At 45.9% G+C, this 20,118-nt stretch overlaps 1 protein-coding gene across 4 annotated transcripts; it reads right to left on the bottom strand.

Moving 5' to 3' along the window:
- Window positions 1-1,631: 1,631 nt before the first annotated feature.
- LOC142384067 (protein phosphatase 1 regulatory subunit 12A) lies at window positions 1,632-19,951 on the bottom strand. Of its 4 annotated transcripts, none has more exons than XM_075470003.1 (25): window positions 19,612-19,951; window positions 14,686-14,816; window positions 14,369-14,487; window positions 13,313-13,469; window positions 13,024-13,168; window positions 12,863-12,937; window positions 12,662-12,741; window positions 8,788-8,981; window positions 8,571-8,680; window positions 8,274-8,471; window positions 8,017-8,099; window positions 7,836-7,925; window positions 7,565-7,666; window positions 7,376-7,477; window positions 7,196-7,286; window positions 6,961-7,098; window positions 6,764-6,866; window positions 6,553-6,656; window positions 6,355-6,414; window positions 6,249-6,271; window positions 6,081-6,144; window positions 5,883-5,987; window positions 5,676-5,726; window positions 5,412-5,462; window positions 1,632-2,862 (listed from the first exon to the last, which is right to left on the bottom strand). In XM_075470003.1, the coding sequence occupies exons 1-25, from the start codon at window positions 19,885-19,887 to the stop codon at window positions 2,776-2,778; spliced, it is 2,739 nt and encodes a 912-aa protein (XP_075326118.1). In that variant the 5' UTR covers window positions 19,888-19,951; the 3' UTR covers window positions 1,632-2,775. The 4 variants fall into 4 exon arrangements, with proteins under 4 accessions (XP_075326118.1, XP_075326119.1, XP_075326120.1 ...); XM_075470004.1 differs by having other exon boundaries at window positions 8,788-8,957; XM_075470005.1 differs by lacking the exon at window positions 5,412-5,462.
- Window positions 19,952-20,118: the final 167 nt, after the last annotated feature.

Below are 20,118 nucleotides of genomic sequence, written 5' to 3'. Positions count from 1 at the left end.
AAAACCTCCAAGATAACTGTTGTTGGAAAACTATCTGCTCAATACCTGTTCATCTGCAAAAACTGAACTGCACTGATGTTCATTAGAGTGAAAGCCTGCTGATTATCCCAAAGTACTGACACTGAAGACACTGCTGTTTGAGGTCTACGGTTCATTCTGGCTTTTAGAAACATCCCTGGGGATGTCAGGAATCAGATTTTTGACACAAAGTATGGAAAACAGACATGAAAAACATTATTACATGAGTGAAACCATGGGAACTAAAAGTAAGGACGTCGCAAAATCCACCTCATCTTCTCTAGTTGTTTCAACAAATCTATCTCTTCCGAGGCTCCAAGCTCGATGGAAATGTGATACTAAACCTTTACGAAGCCACAAAAACTCAGAAATACATTTTTAAATATTCTAACCACGTAAGTTACATGCTCATCCAATCAAATTCAGACTTAGTGTGACACAATAGGTAATACTAAATGCATTGTACTGATTTCATCAGTTCACCTATCACTCCTTTTTATTAAATTTTATACCACTGAATTGTCCAATTAGTCACAAATAATTCTAAATAGTTCACATACACATGCAACCTGCAGCCAGGAGCTACCTACTTTGTCCAGATGCTTATTTCCTGATAACAAGACTGTTGTTTTCGTCCCAGAAAACCAGCTATCAAATTGTATAATCACCTCGACATCACACATTCTTTCAGTTTCACCAGCAGTGGGACTGCAGCATTACATTATTTGCACCTCTTGGTGGCACCAAGGAGCCGTTTGTGCAGCATCTGGCATCATGCCGGAGGTCAGAGCCACAAACCCTGGGAAAAGCAGTGCTTTGTCCATATAAGGCTGCAATCCATCCGCTTCCCTCTTCCTCCCCAGCTCCCTTCCTCTGCCTTTCTCAGACCTGAGGGATATTTACAGAGAGAGAGCTGCGGCCGGCTTGCCCTTCCTTATTAGGAGCTCAGCTTGTTGTCAGTACTTCTACCCTGCAGGACAGTGGTCCATCTCTCTGCTCTCAGATGAGACAAACAGATGGATGACTAGTGTTAACTACACTTCAGTGCCAATGGACACGAGCTCAAAAGACACCAGGACTCACACAGCTTTCCCCCCAGATCTCTGCACGCTCATCCATCACATGCTAATTTCTGTGATGACCCTCAAGCCACTCTTGATGCATCGTCCACCTGGGAGCAGCAGTAGATTAATGCAACAGCGCAAACATACTGTAAATACATCTGTGCAGCCCTGTTTCCTCTTTTAGGTTCATGGTATGTTAGTGTTGCAGCTGTTGGGTTTTTTTCCCCCTCCCAAGTGATGTTTGACATCTGGCTACCAGCGAGCAGAAAAACTGACGCTGCACACATGGATGGCGCAGTACAGTGGGGGTGAAACGGTGGAAAGAAGACAAGCAGGTGACCAGAAAACAGAAAAGTGCACGACAGGACGACAAGCGCGTTACAAAGAAAGCAGGAATGCAAGCAAGACACGAGTGTTGCTGATGGAAACGCGTTTAGGATCCATCTCAGTCGAATTGACTTTTTTTTGTTGCTGAAACATCAGTCAGAGAAGTGAATAAAAGTTTCAAACCACACTCCTGACTAGTGCAGACAATAACCAAACAGTTGCTACAAATATTTATTTTTATTAGGTGCAGACATCCATATTTAATATTAGAAAACCAACATGTGAAGCAAGGCTATATGGAATTTCACTTCAAAGGGGGTATTACTCAAGACTAACGTTTATATACAGAATCATGCTTCTTTGCAAGAGAGGAACTGACAATGAAAGTAATCTTTATCGATGGTAACATTTAAAACCATTCATGGCATAATAGGCTTGGGACAGCAGAACAGCAATTTATTTAACTGTGCAACGACCTTTTGACTTCAGCTTAAACTTCCCTGTGTACTCACTGAGAGAGAAGGCGCTGCTCTGATCTAATGCTGTCTGTCTGGAGGACGGGCAAAGCCTCGCGGGTGATTTATTGCTTTGCAGAGAGTAAAGTGCTGTGGTCAAGTGACCGAGTTCATTTTTAAGAGCATGGAGTGTGTCTGTGGTCACATAAAAAAACCATTATTTAGAAAAAAAAAAAAACAATAATAAAGATGTGGGGAAGTGCATAGGTGGAGAGGTAGGTGGGTTCAAACACTTGCATGTGGAAACAAAACAACCCAACAGAGCTTCACAGACTTCCCCTGCCGTCAGGACGTGGCCGAGCGTAAAGGCGGAGCCTGAAATATGCATCAGAGTCGAGTTTCAGAAGAATACATCAGGAAAACGTTTTAACTTTGAGTGGGGGAAACTTTGTGAATGTGTGACGTGAACGTGTCCACAAAAAAACAAAAAACAAAAATAGAAAATAAAATAAATACAAAGTGGGAGCTTTAAGACACAAGCAGTCTTCTGTGCTCAGTGGAATGTGCATCAAGGAAGTACGGATGCACATTTAGAACCGTGTGTGCATGTTAGCGTCCTCCTGACGCACAGTCGTAGTACATCGTCGCTGTGTTTTGTTGCAACCGTGGCAGCCTCAGGCCGTTGGCCACAGGTCCTCCTGTGACAACCGAGCATTAAGGCACACAAAAGACACTCCAGCTGTTATTAGAGAGGCATCACAATCCCAAGTCAAACTGTAGTGCTCATGTGCGCTGGATATTCTGCTACCCCGCCCCCCTCTCGCTCTTTGGCACTGGGAGGAATGTATGGAAGGAAGGATGGGAAAATGGATGAATGGATGGAGAGGGGGGCTCCCTGGAGGTTGTCTCATCTATTTTGAGAGTTTGCTGATGACACGGATCAGTGCTCCATTTTCATCTTTAAGACGCTGGTTGTCTGCTCTCAGGTCAACCAGAACCTGGAGGTAAAAGTTGAGCTTGCGTTAATACAGATCAAAAAATGATATAAAAAAAAAAAAAAGAAGTTTAAACTTTATCAGGAGCATACTGCCTGCAATCACATCACTCAAAACGATTACAGTTTTCACAGCAGGCAGAGCGGCCCTCTGTTGTGGGAAAACACAACATGCTCAACATGAAGCCACAGCTTTGAATGCTACATGTAATGCAGCAACTATTGATAGAAAATACACCTGTTTTGTTTTCTTTATTAACGTTTATGACATGCCAAGACGGCACGTTAATAAACCCCAGATAGGCTAAACACCAGCATGACGCAGCGAGCTGAACGGCAACTGAAATGTTGGATTTACCATCATAAATACAACAAAGCTGCTCCGAGCTGGCGACACAAGAAGAAGCAGACCGCACAACTCATGCCGTGCCGACAGCTGGATCATTCCTAACGCTGCAGGTCATTGATCTTTTGCTGCAATGCTCTCATAACTTTGGTCATGAAATGCTACAAGCCCTTACGTGTGTTACTAATAAGTTGAACTGCCACTAAAGAAGCATGTGCATGATGATACGGAGAATGGCTCATCAGAGGACCTGATATTAGGAGCTGAACTAATAACCATACAGCATTTGTCCCCATTTACCATCTAAGTGCTTCTAAAGTTTTGCTAACAGAACTAAAAACAGCAGCGCTGAAACAAATTCAAAGTGTTTCTCAATACATGAGAGCATGAGAAAAGGAAACTGGAAATGTTGTCGTTTTGTTGCTCAGAGTGTGACAGAAAGATTGATATTGTGTGTAAAGTTAAAAAAGCTCCAAGCCAGCGGTTAGTTGGCTTGGATAAGAGACTCGTAAACAGAAGGAAGCAGCGAGCCTGGCTCCGTCATGTCACAGAACTATCCCTCCAGCGCCTTCCACTGGGAGCCAGAACCCTGGATGTGAGCAGATGCTTTGGAAGGAGGCTCTGTGAGGAGATTTGCAATCATCAACCACTTTATCAAACATCATTAGAAAATGATGACGTCACTTTTTTCTTTTGACCTTTTCTTGTTGTTCGGCTAGCACAGGAGCGCACATACCAGAAATTTAGCATGATTAAAACCCTCAGCCAACTGGGACCTTATGGATGAACATGCAAAACTCGGCCCAGAGACAGTAAGAATGAGGTCCCAGAGCTGGCTTCTGAACACTGGCCCCTGTCCACGAGATGAAAGAACAGGAGTTCTGCATCACACATGTACTACAGCTGAATAGTCCAAACAAAGCCAAACCTGGGAACCACCTCTGAGCCAGAGCCGCCTGATTTTAACAAACTGTTCCAAAACTTTTCAGCTGAACACAGCGCCTTGCAAAGGATTCAGCCCCCTTGGCATTTTTTTTTTTTCCCACCTAACACCTAACACCCAACTTAAGCTGGAATTAAAAGACATTTTCGTCAAACCACTTCAAAAGTGCAACATATTTGTAACTGTAAACCAAAACAAAAAAAACAAAAAAAAAAAGAGATGAAGAAATATAATCACCCCCACAACGACAATCTTTGGTAGAGCCCTGTCATGCAACAAATATGTTTCCGACTGTTCCAGCTTCTTTGGAGTTGGATGGGTTCTGCTGGCGTAAAGCAGTCACTGATTCCACGAATTCCCAATCAGACTGAGGCCTGTGTTTTCACCCAGATGTTCAAATGCAAATGTTTTCCATTAAACCAATCAAGTGGTGATGTTGCAGTTTGCTTGGGGTCATTGAAATTGTGGATGGTAAAACACTTGGTCCTATTTAACATTGGAACAATTTTTTTTCCTCAAGAATGCGCCCTTATTCAGCACCGTGCATCAATTCTGACCAACTTTACCAGGCCTGTTGATTACAAACATCGCCGCAGTATGACGCCGCCACCTCCGTGCCTCCGCTGCAGCGGAGTTCTACAACTCGTTCAAGGTTATCTTTGGTCTTTTTGCCAACTGTCAAATGTCTTTTCGTGCCTTTTCTGAGTTTTAGGCCATATTATTCACCATTTCCGTTAAGAGATTCAGCGTTGCTCTGATGAATATGAATAAAATAAAACATAATCCAAAAAAACTATTCAATCAAAACAAAAAAAAGCTGAGGGGGCACTGTACCTCGGCTACACCTGACCAACATCTTTTGTGTTTAATCTGTACAACAGCTATAAAAAGGCATTAAAAAAACTAGACAAGATTCCAAGAGTTTGCATATTTACCAAAAGTATTGCATTGTTTCCCCGGACATTTTGTATGACAGACTTATTTCACATTCAGAATAATAATGTCACAGATGCCTCTAGGGGGGAAACTGGGAGAAGTTGCTTGGCAGGTAAAATAAATGCCGACTCGATAAACAACCCCCCCACCCCTGAGTCATAACATAAACACCAACCTCATCACACCAGTTGAGCACAGTGAGAAAACAGCTCTCTGCAGTGTGCCCTCAGCGCATCGCTGAACCGCACAAGCTAAGGCCAGGCTAATCAAGCAGAAGCATGCAAAGCGTCAGTGAACATGATAAGACTCACGCTGAACCTTTCCTCACCTTTAGCTCCTCCTCCAGCTCTGCCATGCGCCGCTCCAACATCCTTCGGTCCTGGTGCCAGGGAAACGTGAGAGGGGGCACAGAGGAAGTGATGTAGAGGACAGGAAGGAGCACAAAAGTCGAGTGAAAACACGTGAGGAAGTGGTTTTTGTGTGTGTGTGTGTGTGGGGGGGGGGGGCGGGGGTGCATCAACAGACAGCAGGGGTGGCAGTGGTGTGGCAGATGAAGCTACGAAAACACAAAACATCCGCAGGGACACATTACCTTTCTCTCCAGCTCCAGCAGGGCTGAACAGTCACTGAAACGTTCCTGTCTCTGTTGGATACAACAAACTATGTTAACATCACCACTGCTCTAAGTTTGCACAATCACCCAAGGCCATGCTTGGCAAAAGATCGGACAAATATCGGACACGCAAACTGAAACATACGGATGAAATAACTAAACGGAATGGTACGTCGGTGCTGTCACCTGTGTGGCCTTCTCCAGGTCCAACCTGGTCTGACTGATGATCCTCTGAGTATCCTGCAGCTGCGACTGGAGCTGGCTGTTTTCTCTGGACAACTCCTCAAACAACTGACACACACACACACACACCAAAGCAATGAATGATCGGGACAAACACTGAAAACACACTGCGCAGCCACACTGTCAGCCCTGCCTGCTGACCTTTTTAAAATCTTTAGACTCAGATCCTCCTCCCTGGGTGCGGTCGTTAGAAGATGTGTCCAACCTGAGCGGATGATGACAAACGGAGGTCAGAGAGGCTGCCGTCACACAGACTGTGCAGAGAGAATGAAGGCAGGTTGGCTCAAACAGGCTGGATTCATACTATACCTGGAACTTGTGTGTTGGTCTTTCTGTAAACAGAAGAAAGCAAATAAGTGTGGCTGCCGTTTCTGGCTACAGTCCTGAGTTTAAAATGAAGTGTGCGCACACACACCTGTGGATCCAGCCCACTCCCTGAGAACTCTTCCTCTCCGTTGGGATCAACGTCTTCACTCTGCAGATGGCCGACAGCACAACATGTTCTTAAAAGCACATCAAGGAGAAGCTACGCATTTCTTCCTCTCTTTCCTCCTGACTGTGTGCAGCCCGTGCTGTAGCGCTTTTCCAGATGAGGACTATTTGTTGTGTTTACCTCCCCGGTCCTCTGTGCCTTCCTCCTGGCACGAGCCTGTCTCCTCTCCCTGCGCTCCCTGGCCCATCGCTCCGTCTCACTCTCTCCTGTGATGGCCTCCACATCTGACACAAACCCAGACAGAACTCTCAGGGCAATGTTAGAACAGGAAAACAAAATGCGCACTTAAGTGCCACGTTATGGTAGAAAAGCGGGAACCATGAGCGAGTACCTCGCCTGTCAGAGGTCTGAGGCCTCGGAGAGCCAGCAGGCTGCGTGAGGCCCAGCAGGTCCGACTTCTGCAGACTGGCAATACGAGACCTCCAGCTCACTTCCTGTAAGCACAGTGAGCCCCCGCCATGTCATGTCACGTGACGTTATATAAGAGCAGCAGCAAACAGGCCTGTAACTGTGATATATGGCTCTCACCCCCTCTTCTGCCTTCTTCTGTTTAGCTTCCTTCTCTTTCTCCTTCTCTTCTTCCTCTGTCTTCTCTCTCCCTTTGTTGTCCGTCTTCATGGTTTTAATGGTCTTTTCCGCCTCCTGCAGATCTGTCAGTGTCACCCCCTTCGCATGAGAGAAAGCAGTCATGGACCAAACTGACAGAACGCGAGCCGATGCTCACTGACGTGACTCTGGGAGCGGAGATTACGCAAATCTGTACCTGAGTGGAGCGGCGGGATTGCCGTGCGTGTCTGGAGCGAGCTTTCCTCTGCGCCTCCGCCTCCTCATCCCGCACAGGCGTCAGATAGGACCTGCAGCAACAAGGATTGCAGCTTTAGCCACGAAGTTGCACCTTCTACATCCCTTCAACCCCAAACAGTTTTTTTTTGTTTTTACTCACTTGCGCCTCTGCTTGGTCTCTTGTTCACCTGTAGTTGTGCTCAGAGAGTTGGAGGCGTTCCAGGACGACTGATCCCTCTTTTCTGTCTGTTCCTGAGGATTTCTGTAGGGAGAAGGAACTAAATTTAAAAAAAAAAACGCTGTTCTTTCAAATTAGAGAGTAAAACATCCCAGCATAAAAATGAAATACCTCTGAGCTAAGACACTATTAAGGCGGCCGAGTCCAGCTGAACTTGTTGCTGTACTTGATGAGGTCACGGCGGCGTCATCCAGTCTCTTTCCATAAGATGAGCTAGTGACGAGACAAGAGACAATTGGAAAAACAAGGGCATCTTTCACAGCCACACGAACACACAGATTAGCAGTCGCAGCTGGGGGGTGTGGGATAATGAGCTCTTTCAGTGCAAACACCAACAGAAGAGCAATCAAGTACAAGACGGGCAGTGAGCAGCGTGACTGACCTGTGAAGCAAAAACGGGGTGGAACTAGTGAGCTCATTTCCTGACTGACTATGAAGGCGTCGGGTGTAAGAGGAGCTACGGCTTAGCCAACTAAGGGAGAGACAGGGTGACACGGGCACATATGCAGTGACTCAGACTCTGCTTTCAAAAGTGCAGAACATTTATGAGAGTTGAGGCCCACCTGTTGGAGCTATCAGGGCTGCTATCTGGAATACTGAAGAGTCTCCGTGTTGGAATTGGCGGCACTCGAGCGAGCCTTGGCTCCTGAAAACGAGGGGAGGGGAAGTCCGTTTATCAGTTATTTATTCGACTCAGACAGCGGACGCCGTAGAAGAAGCCTATATTTGGCCGGTCACGTTCGAATTAAAAAAAAAAAAATAATAATGATAGTGCTTTCGTGGATGCATAAATCTCTGAATCGCGTGCGCGCTTGTGTACCTTGGCGTCGGCCTCGGAGCTGAGGCGGGGACTGGAGGCAGAGCGGGTCATCCCCAGGGCAGGTTCCACGGGCCTGCTGGTGTCCTGGCTGGAGTCAGAGAGCCCGGCCGAGCCCAGAGTCACAGAGCTGCCCGCCTTCCTCAGAGATGTTCTCCATGAGCCCGGGGCTTCGGTGGCTGGGGGCTTGCTTGGTTCCTGCTACACTTGCAATAAAAGTCACCACTGTTATTATTCCTTACAGCCATCATAAAGTGAAACCGACATTGGCCTTCACCATGTAATGCCTCTACAGACTACCTTTTTCACTTGGCTCGCAGTGGTACTTGCTGACATGGAGGTAGAAAGCAGGCTGGTGGTGTTTCGCTTGTTGTTTAAGTTGTTGATGATTTCTCTGTTTTTCGCTTTCTCTGCAACAGGGAAAATCTCAGCTGTAGTACAATCCCGCAGGCCTTGTCTGATAAACTTGACATCTTCTTAAGGACCGACTAGCAACAACTCCAAAGCACCCCCTCACCTGACTCTGCGTCGCTCTCAGACTCACTCTCTTCCTCTGAGCTGGAGCTGCTGGACGCTTTCGCCTGGCTCTGCGCCGTCTGGCCTTCCTCCTCCTCGTCCTCAGCTGGACTGCTCTGCAGGGCGGGAGGCGGGTGCTTCTCCCGCTCGTGAAGGCCGATCTTCTCTTTACTGCTCATACGGGAGATAGAGGTCCTGCAGGGGCGGGGCCGAGGTGGAACAACAGGTGGCGTGCAGGGAGCTGATCAGTGAGGGTAATGATCCATGTGCAGCCAATCAAAGCGACCATGCACCAACTAACACATCAGCAGGTGGAAGGGTGGCTCACTTTTTGTGATGCCTTGTGGCTCGTCCAGTGTTTCTTTCTCCACTCCAATGAAATATAGCAACCGAGCAGCAACACAAATGACTTCAGTCTCAGTGCCACACTACACACCAATGGTAAATATGACGATGCACTTTATAGCTATCTTTATAGCACAGGGTACTTTTTGGAGTTAGTATTAACTTTTTGTGTTTAGCCCTGTTCTGTAGCCAAATCCCTTTTTAAATTCTGATCTTGCCGCAGATTACTCGATACGTTTTCATGGAAGGTTTGTTCCGTCTCTGGTTACAGCTCGGCCGGGTCATTTGATTAGACTACTTTCTTTGTCCATTATACGAGCACAAAAGTGGAGTTCATTTATAGATGAAGCGTCTCCAATTCCGCTATGATGTGCGAATATCCCCCCTTTCAGCTTGGTTGTTTTGGGCTTTTTTGTCGTTCACCCACCGCGTCGTGAAACCAAAACAACTGACAAATTTAGCAGGTGGCATATTGGTACAAGTCCGAGTGGTGAGCTGGGCAACTTTACAGCTCTGTACATTTTGTACGAGCTGTTTGTAATTTTTTTTCTTTTCTTAAATTAGATTGTCACCATCCTTTATGGTAAATCAGTGTCGTTACCGGCCACTTTTTCCCCTTTCGTCACTGGCTTCCTCCGTTACTTCCAGGTCAAAGACTGGGACAAGAACTGATGGAGCGTGAAACAAATGCCTTGGCGAATCTGAATCACATTGAATATTTAGAGAAAGTGACGGTGCACCACCCATTATGTCTGCCTACTGCCCTCGACGCCTGGTTAGTTTGTGTTTTGTTTGGCTAAAAACGGATAAATTAAGTGGAGAAGTGATGAGGTGGAGAAAGGAAAAAGACAGAGGCTGGACCTTACTGGGAGCAATGGAATCACTCTACTGAATACAAGATCTGATAATTAACAAGTTGGTATTGTGCCTAAAATCCTCCTCCGCTTTTAAATAAATCCGATACTTCCAAATACATTCAGAAGTGTGTTTGTTTCATTAAGTCATATGAAGTGGGTTTTATAAGTTACTATATCACTAATAAAGAGGGGTTTTAATATTGAAACTCATGAGAAAGTTGGCGTTTGGTCACGAAGAGAAGAAATTAACTTCTACGATTTTAGAGATTGAGCCGACGGTCGGAGCATAAAAATCACTATCCTGAAGTCAGATCCCAGATCTGTGCACCCTCAGAACAAGCAGGAACAGATCTGACACATATGTTCTGGTCTTGCCGTAAGCTATCTGGGTACTGGTCTGCCATATTTGACGTACTGTCTAATGTCCTTGGAGTTACTTTACAACGTTGTGCAATGATTGCATTATTCGGTGTACCAAATGAGGACATAAGCTTGACTAAGAAGCAACTCAACATCACAGCATTTGTTTCTTTGCTTGCGCGAAGACTAATATTACTTAATTGGAAATCAAATATCCCACCCACTGCAGCACAATGGCTAAAAGATGTTATGTTATTTTTACGTTTGGAGAAGATAACATTTTTTAATAAGAGACTCAGACAAATTTCAGTCAGTCTGGGAACCAAATTAGTAATCTTCAAGAACTTCCAACACATTGATAGACTAAGTTAGAAGATGTCAGTAGTCTTTAGAGTCTTGTGGCTTGAGCCCGCACTATAGCACACTTGGCCCGGCATGCAGAGCTCTGTAGTCATGCTATCCCTCATTGAAATCCTATTCATTTATTTGTGTTTTCATTTTATTCAGGTGTATCTATTTATAGTTACCTGTTACTAAAACCTTCTTATTATTCTTCTTATTATTTTTGGTCCAGTCGGGGTGGGTGGGTAGGAGGGTGGGGGGTGTTCTGTGTGTTTAAAAAAAAAAAGAAAAAAGAAAAAGAACAAACAGGAACACGATATAGTCACCGACCGGTGACATCAATCTAATATTTTCTCAATTTTCAGAAAATAAATTCAACGTCCAACCGTATTAATCTAATCTAATTAAAATCCTGTTTTACTTGTGCTTAAGGAATAATTCAATTTTCCTCTTATGCAAGGCAACTGTGCAGATTTTCAGTCTCCATGTAGTGAATGTTTCTATCACACCTTGTTTTTGACATCCTGTTCAGAATTGCTGTAAACGGTGACGTAGGACACACATTAGCTGTTCATACAGAGGGAACGGCCATGGTGGATGAGAGTGAAAATGACTAAACTGACCCTCTCTGTGGCAGCACTGGCCTTTAGAATACAGTGAGTGTGTTTTCTTTGAGAGTAGTCATTTTTTCCAGGTATTCTGTGAGAAAAATGATGTTTATTTTCAGTGTTTTACCACTGTGTCACCACACTATTGCACATACTTCGATGGAGGATTCTACTCCCGTTACCCACCGTTGGGAGACCTTCTGTTCAAAGTTCAAATATGCATTTTAAATCTTATACGGCAGCAGAAAACTACTTGAAGTTAAGATATAGGGCTGCACTGATGCAGCCTCTCTCCCCCTGAGGCCTTCTATTTCCTTCTCATAACTTCTTTGTTTTAAAAGTCACGAAGGCCGCGCGCACGTGTCCGTGCACACGAGTCTCTGTCAGAGAGAGTATAATAACCCTCTTTTTAGGTTAAAAAGACTCCCACAAACGGAGGGACGGTATCCGAGTCCATATAGGTCCATTTTTAACCTCCGATACAGAGATCTAAGAGCTATTTAGTCTCTATCACAGGTTGGTAACTGAGCCGAACCCTTTAGTCGGTTGGACTTTTGGTTTTGGCTCAGGTTGTTTTGGAGTACGTTGCTCTCCAGTGACGTCCCAAGAGTTGTTTATTGTTTCATTTTTTTTTTTTTTCTGAAAAATGATCTCGTAAACCAGAGCCGATATCTTCCTTTTAGTAGTAGCTCGGGCCAAAATTATGTCCGGCAACGAGATGTTGAATGTAGCCGAAAACACAATGCATCAAAAAAAAAAAAAAATTGCCATTGATACTGAGAAGTGCCGTGTTTATAACACAGGTCACTATTTGCTGCACAGTAAATTTATCTCCACCGTCCCGTTTTCCCAATTTTTGAAAGCCAAACTTGAAAATAAAATGTGATTAATTAGGTAACCACCGCTTCCTGGAAGTGTCGCCCACACCCGGTAAGTAGCTCTCATCTCTGATAAGATTCTTCGACTATTTCCAACAATGAAACACACTTAAAAGGTTAACGGAGACAGGAGGTCAATCTAAAACAGAAGCCACATCAACTCCCTAACTTCCGGCAGTTTGGAGTGTTACAAACACCAGGTGTGCATTTTTATCTCCTCCTTCATGACCCCCCCCCATGTAAGACACAAGATATCACCCATGCTTGCCGTATATTGGAAACAATTAGTATCCAGTATGACACCGACTGCTGCGTCTATCCGGGTAAACGTCAGTGGAAAGAGAAAACACAGTTCAAAGGAACGCTGCGTCTGTTAATATCATACCTGCATGCAGACAACTGGATTTATGGGATTCAGCCGAGGATGAGCATAGCCTGTACCCACACACACACACACACACACACACACATACACTGGCACTGACCTGCGAGTGCGAACTGGTACTATGGAGATTTGCGGACTTATCTCAATAACAGGTGTCTGTTTCTCTTTCTCGCTGCGTAACTGAGGAGGAATATAAACAGACATAAACACAGAGAACATTTGCTGCTGCAGCGCCATCAGTCATATCGGGTTTATCTAACCGGGTGAGATAGTCCCGGAGCCAATGTGAAGGCAGACTCACAGCGTTCTGTTTCTTCTGTAGCTCCTCCAGAGTGTCCGCGAGGTTCTCATCTGCAACATCTAGAGGCGTTTGTCCCTACAAGGACATCAACAGTTAGGCCAGAAGCGAAAGCTTCGATCGCAGCCTTAGCGCCAAAGAAAAGTTGTTTGTCTTGCCCTCACCACGATGTTCACAGCGCCCATGTCGCACATGTTGTCAGTCAGCAGGGTGCACACCTCCTCCTGCCCCCAGTGAGCTGCTGCATGCAGAGGCGTCCACCCGTCCGTGTCCGTGCTGTCCACATCCACTCCACACTGTAAAAGTACCCTGACCAAGGCAAAGGAAGAGGGGGGGAGGAGGAGAGGAGGAGAGGACAAGGTTGTGGATAAAAGCCGTTTCACTTGGTACAATACCAAAATAAGACATAAGCTAGCAAGGCCACATGGCTCCCCTGTGCGAGCTAATGCTCACTTTAAGACTTCGATGTAGCCTTTGGCAGCGGCGATGTGCAGAGCCGTCGCCTTGGTGTTTGGGTGAGGTGTGAGAGTGCCACCTCCTTCCAGCACTGCCATGGCATCCTGGAGCATTATCCTCTCCTCCTCCTTTCGGGCCTTGTCCACGTCTATTCCTGCAATGCACACGCGAACAAGGACACAGAGGCACAGACGTATCTATAATCAGTTAGAAGAAGAAAAATAAACAACACAGTATGCACGGACAAGAAAGATATGTTTATTCGGTACCATTGACACCAGTGAAAGTCACGGAGTGTTTGTTACACACGGACTCCGTCCTCGTTTCTTTGCCACCTTCTGTAAGACTTGGTGACGGACAGTTTTACTGGGATTTATTCAAAAGTATGAAGAGAAAACAATAACCGAGGCCACAGCTGTGCCAAAGGGCTCTGTCGCAAGTAAATCTATGATTCACTGAGAGTATTTCCAACCACATTCACAACTAATCCACTAACATCCGACATCATAATCTAGGAACTGCAGTCGCATTTGCAAAATGGAAAAAACCTCAAATAAACCCGTAACGAGAAAATCGAATCTTCTAAAGTGACTGAAATCACTGACGGTATGTAAAGTTTTCGTTTATTCTTCACAATATTCCAGCACTCAGAACGTAAGGCTTGATTTGATTTGACACGCTGGAATAAAATATCAGTTGGCGTGTTGTCACCGCAGGTGTCAGCTGGGAACAGCAAAACATTTCTTTATTAAATATCCTTAACATTCATTCTAATTTAAATGTTGTGTGTGTGTGTGTAGCTTTGTATTCCCCTGCGGTTTTAATATTTGAGAGTTCTTCTTGACGCGAATAAAAATCACAACTACGGCAAATAATCTGCGGTTTGTTTTGTTGAGCTAACGACTTAATCAAACACTCAAGCCCATAAAGAGTAAATGTTTTGTCAGAAAATCCCCCCCTCCCCCCCGACATGTCAACATTTATTCTTTTGGTCCAAAGTGATTGGGTTTTTTTTGTTTTTTTTGTTTTTTTTCCCCCAGTTAATTCCCCCACCTTGCTTTTTGATTTCAGCTTTGAGCAGCCTCTCCATAGCGTCCTCTGTGGCAACATCCAGAGGAAGCTCCCCTTCGCTATTTACTGCCCCAACGTGCGCGCCGTGTTCTATCAGGTACCTACAAAAAAAGAAAAAAAAGGGGAAAGATTCGGCTCAAATACGTTGACAGTAAAAAATTAAAAAAAAAAAACAGAATGCAGCAAGACACGTCATCGGCTTCTGTGACGGTGTGGACCTCTGGACCGCAGGCCTTCACACACTCAGCATTGCAGATACAACCGTGGCATGTGACGGAGCGATGGCGGTCAGCACTCACTTAGCAATCTGGATGAAGCCACAGGAGGCCGCCGCGTGCAGAGGAGTCCAGCCCTCGTTGTCCCCTCTGTTGACGTCGCTCCCGCTCTCCACCAGAAACTGCACCATCTCGGCATTTTCATCGATGCAGGCCTGACAGAGGACGAACAGGATGGAGTTGGGGTGCAGTTTAATAGAGTGAAGAAGGTTCCCTGACCTGTCTCACTACGGTTTGTTGTGAAAGGCAAAAAAAAAAAAAGAAAAAAAAAAAAAAAAAAGTTGACTAAAGCAGCAGGGATAAAACAATGACTACTGTGTCTACTTGCTGTAATGACTTTCTGCTAAGTGGGCTGCTAAAAGCCCTCGAGTGCTTTCCAAAACAGTCATTTTGTGGCTTGAGTGAAACAGTGAATCTATTTAGCAGCTACTCTTGAGGCGAGGTCCAGCAAAGATGGCAGCGTGATCCAACACAAGTCCCAAGATAAATCGCATGAGGACCTCATGGGATCACGTTATGATATGTTGCTTTAATATGAGTTAATATTTATGAGAGAGGGGAGGGGGGGGGGGGGGGGGGGGACTAGAAGGTATGATCTGTTTGAACAATTCTCAAGCAAATGTTTCTCCTTACACTTCAACAGTTCTTCATCTCTTTAAAGCTGTTCTTTAAACAGGTTCAAACACTTCAAAACCACTCAAACACAAATCACTGTTGATGTGGCTAAAGGTCACTCAGCGCCCGTCTGAAAAGCGTGACAGGTTTATGATGCTGTGTGATAACAAGGTTCGTGTAATGTATCATATTACTGCAGAGCACCTTAAGATTGCCACTCCTAGGCTTCTTTCTGGGTTTCTCACGGCTTCCCTGACAGATCAAACACTGCAACTGACGTTATCGTTAAAGACGAGGCTGCTAAACTAAGTGGATGAAAATGAGCCTAAAACCGATGGATTGTGCTCCGAGTTAAACAGCTGCGAAGTACGGAAGCCCGAGTTCCACTGAGTTCAACCTTCAAACAAAAGCAATCAATTCTCAGTTTCATTTCGAAAACCGTCTGCTTGAGTTGTTCCGAATAAAGAACAACAATGATAACTGAGTAGGTAACAGTAACTAAGTAGGGCGGGCGCGTTTTGACCGCCAACACCTGGTGCATAAACACAACGGGTATTTTTACAAGGGCCTGAAAGACTGTTTTGTTCCAGAATCTCTTATCAAGATCGTCGACTTTTGAGCTCTCTCCACCGCCGCAGCCGACTGTGAGCGCCGGCCCGTGACCGGAGCAGGCATGGGTGGCTGAGTTTGAATGTAGCGTTTACAGATGCAAGTACTCCTGCTGTACAGCTAACAGTTAACAGATTGTGCCGATTACACATGATGATAAAGCTGATCATACCATGACTCGGCAGGTTAGACGTGTTCAACACTGCGAGCCCCACCCCGAAGGCTTTGGGCGATCTAGCCGGTACCAGCCCCCTGCCAGGGTCGTTTTGGGGGGGGGTACTAAACTGTCCCCCTGGAACTCTGTTTAGGCCCTGGTTCCTCAAGAGCTGAAATGCAGCTTTAGTCATCTGGCAATGCACAATAAAAAGAGCAATTCTGTGTCTGCTCTGTTTGATGTAAATCCTGGTAAAGTTCTGTCTGTTTAGTTTCATGTGTTCATGGATAATCTATTGACACGGCTGAACGGGTGTAACACAGACCAGAAACTATGGTAACCACCGTCTCATTTAGGTCCGACTGAAATGTAGGCTGTCAGCTTTAATTCAAGGGCCGCATTACAAGTCCTTACAGGTACGTAATACAGGGCTGCAGATGATGTTTTTGATTGGCTCATTTAAATACAGTCCAATTTATTCATATACAGTCATGTTGCAACACGTGTCATCTCAAAGCACAAGTTCAAATTAAATCCAATAAAATCCCACTATAACCCAACCAGTTGCATCCAAATCAGAAAAAGCCGATTCGTAAAAAAACAAAAACAAAAACAAGACAGGGTAGCTAAGGAAGCCAAGAGATGACATCACACCTCGGATTTGATTCAAACCCTGGTCCTGAACATGAACAGGGCAGCTGGCGACGGCAGATCCAATCCTTTATTTGGCAAACAGGGAAACTGTCTCAATACTTCTGGACCTGTCTCTATGCACTGCACACGTACAAGAAAAGTGGTCTCTGCTGGCGTACAAAAGCGCTAAAGGTTAGCTGCTTTGGATTCCCAGATGTTCTAGTGTCAGTCAGCTGCTTGTAGACTTCATTTATCTGATGTACAATTTGGTGCGTCCCTGCGGTGAGTGAGGGACATTTACCAGCCTCCAGGAAGAGTTGCTCCCTTTGCTCATCCAGAAAACTCTGGAAAGGCGGTCACCGTATGAACTGCTTGTGAAACCGATTGAATCAAAACAGTCCATCTTGTGGGTATAAAATAAAAGATGAATTGTATGAAAAGGTGAAAATCCACTAACAAGAAGCTGGACACGGAAACAAACTGAGCATATTCTTTTATTTTTAATTTTTTTTGCCGATTGACTGCTTGTCATGGCACTGATCACACAGGAAGTTCTTTCTCATGCTTGAAGAAAAGCATTTGTACTCATTTAAAAGGTAATTAAAGAGAAAAAAAACTCAGAATGTGGTGGAGGCACAGTAATGGCTCTCTGAGGCACAGATAAATGCAACGCTGGGAAACATGCTAACATTTACTGAAATACAAACCACAGCTGGGACACCAGAACTCTGTTAGTTTTCCAAGTGTCTGCTCATAAACCGATGTGTTGGACAAACAGGATTTTGACCTTCTCACGGCACCGGATGAAAAGTTAAGGGATCTCTGAAGTCCCTGTGATTCACCCTGAGGGGGATGCGGCAAAATTCAAGACAATCCGTCAAATAGAAGCTGAGATGTTTCAGTGGAAACCGCAAATGTCAACCTCATGGAGGGGACCACCAGAGACATCAGGATCCCATCTTCTGGGGACATTTCATGGCAACTCGTCACACAGTTGCTGTGACACTTGATATTTTTCAGCATTTTTGCAGCCCGTAAAAACAAATGTAATAACAAAATGATGAGCAATTTGTGTTGACACACTGTGTACGCTGTGCGACTGTGGTCAGCTGGTGAGAGGATTCATCAAGATGAGTTTAAGTAACGCGTTTCCAGCCATTCATTATCATAACGGCCGCTCTGCAGGATGTTCCCCGCACAGAACCATGTCCATCAGGCGTGACTTAAGCCACCTAAGAGGCTTTGCTTTTGGGCTAAATCAACTAATCACAAAGCTGCTGCAAGCCTCTTTCGCTCCTCACAATTTGAGATAATTAGTCAGCCAGCTGGGTGGAAAGAAATTCAAATGTGGTCATTGTGAGACCGAAAAGACGAGGCTTGGGGTAACCAGTCCAGAGCAGCCGGAGGAGCCAAAAAGCAGCGTTCACTCGCTGCGGAGTGGGTGCTCCAGGCAGAATGAATGAACAGAGGGCACTTCTTGCCCCCCGTATGCTCTGGAAGGTGCACACACAATCTCCCAGCAGACTCCTTCACTGGGTCATCAAGTGACTCATTGTGGAAATTGCCTTTGACAACAGCAGCTTGTGCTGTTTGAGGAATGTTTTCCATTTCTTCATCCGAAATCCCTGAAGTCCCCTCCATGGGGAACTGGCAAAGGGAAGGAGAAAGAGAAAGAAAGAGCAAGGCGAGAGGAGGAGGAGGAGGAGATGGTGGAGGAGGAGGAGGAGGAGGAGGGTGTTGTGGAGAAGACAGAGAGGCCTTGGATGGAGAGGACGGAAAGTTTGGAGAGTGTGGGCCTATATTTAATTCAAGTTGCCGGGCAACAGATGAGCAACAGGGGAGAAAGGGATTGAGGGCAGGATTGAGACCACACCGGGTGACGCTCCCACATATGAGTCAACCAAAAAAATGGCCACGAACCGAAGATTCGCCTCATCTTTAGTGGTGGCCGCTTTCGCCTTAAATGACAGGAAGAGATCTCATTGCTGCGAGGGCACATACACAGACCAGCTGAGGCACCTCCCAGCCCCAGTGGGGAGCTCAATCAAAAGCACATCATCTATTCAATCCTCACACATCACGTCTGAATCCATCAGGCATTGCCCCTCACTTTGTGTAATGGCACAGCAATGTGTTTGACAGCCGGTGTCATAAACGCAGAGGAAGCGCTGCATCACAGAGGGCTTGTGTGACAGTGATGTAGTCCAGACTGCAGCTCAGTGTTATGGCTGAAGTCAAGAGGAAGGAGGGACACTGGAACTGCGCTGCAGCCAGACAGGACTGTGTGAGGCTTACAAATGCAGCCGTCTGCACACTGACACAAAACATTTTTTTTGGTGAAAGCAGCTCTATTAAACCGTGGCCTATTCAACCAGCGCTGCTCGTGGCTCTCTTCTTTGACATTGTTGAGACCTGTTGATCAGATGATGAAAATTGACCACTACTTCTCTGCCACTCCACCGGGGAGTGTCTGTCATAAGCCTGCGAGTCAGCGCCGCACATGAAAGCATAAAAAAACGACCGCAGAGAGGCTCTGAGGTGACATGTTTTCACCGTCTGCTGTTTGTAAGGACAGAAAAGTGTAACTTAAAGAGGAAAACAGCGCTGAGCCTTCAATAGGCTACAACACACCAACTGTGCCCGTCTTCACAGGCCAGAAACTCTGCCTGGACCTCTCTGAACAAACCTCGCAATTATAGGCGATGGGTTCAGTTTAAGCTACAGAAACTGGTTCGTTAAATGTAGCAAAATGTTTACCTGGTTTCTTGGAAAGCAGGAGGTTTTACCGACCGAGTTAGATAACGCTAAAGCCTCTTCGCAGAGAGGATCATTAACGGATCAGCACCGCCGTTAGATGAGCAGTAAGCAGCTCCGCGGTTAACTCAGGAGGCAAAGAAATGAACTCTGCTGTTAACAGGCGAAAAGTTGAAAGTCCCCACCTGGTGAAGGGCTGTCAGGCCGTCAACGTTGGCGTGGTTGATGTCAGCTCCCTGCCGGAGCAGCGCTGCCACCTCCTCCCGGTCTCCGGCGGAGCAGGCGGCCATAAACACAGCTCCTTGGGCGAACCGTACTTTTGCCCGCCGCGTCGCAGGAACCACCGGAGTTCCCCGTGTTTCCGGTCCCGTTCGGTCCGTTTCTGAGCCCAGCCATCGCTGGAGCTGATCCTGCCTTCGCTGTTTGGCAGCTTCGGACCGGGAATGATCAGTGGCCGCCATCTTCCCTGGTCTGTCCCGGACAGATTCAGTTCATGGTACGAGGAGAGAAGCGGAGTGCGGTGTTTGGATTGGGCCTCCCCCGGGCTGCGCCCCCTGCTGGACAAGTTCAACCGTAAACTCCTGTGCTGCCTACAAGTGCTGCTCAGGAAATGTGCTATCCTCAGGCAACGAGTGTCTCAGTTGAAAAATACTGTTTGCAATGCACTTTCTTTCTTTCACTTTTTATTAACT

The sequence above is a fragment of the Odontesthes bonariensis genome, chromosome 7, assembly GCF_027942865.1.
Source record: "Odontesthes bonariensis isolate fOdoBon6 chromosome 7, fOdoBon6.hap1, whole genome shotgun sequence".
NCBI lineage: Eukaryota > Metazoa > Chordata > Actinopteri > Atheriniformes > Atherinopsidae > Odontesthes > Odontesthes bonariensis.
Note: the sequence above shows the minus strand (reverse complement) of the source record. Positions and strands in the feature narration are given on the sequence as shown.

What these genes read in the sequence shown, in the direction of transcription:
- LOC142384067 (XM_075470003.1), bottom strand. Translation starts at nt 19,887, where the DNA reads ATGGCGGCCACTGATCATTCCCGGTCCGAAGCTGCCAAACAGCGAAGG. An exon ending in TGGGCGCTGTGAACATCGTG is followed by an intron (nt 12,938 to 13,023) that starts GTGAGGGCAAGA and finishes ATGTCCTTGTAG; the next exon opens with GGACAAACGCCTCTAGATGT. An exon ending in AGCTGGAGGAGGAGCTAAAG is followed by an intron (nt 2,863 to 5,411) that starts GTGAGGAAAGGT and finishes TTTTACCTCCAG; the next exon opens with GTTCTGGTTGACCTGAGAGC.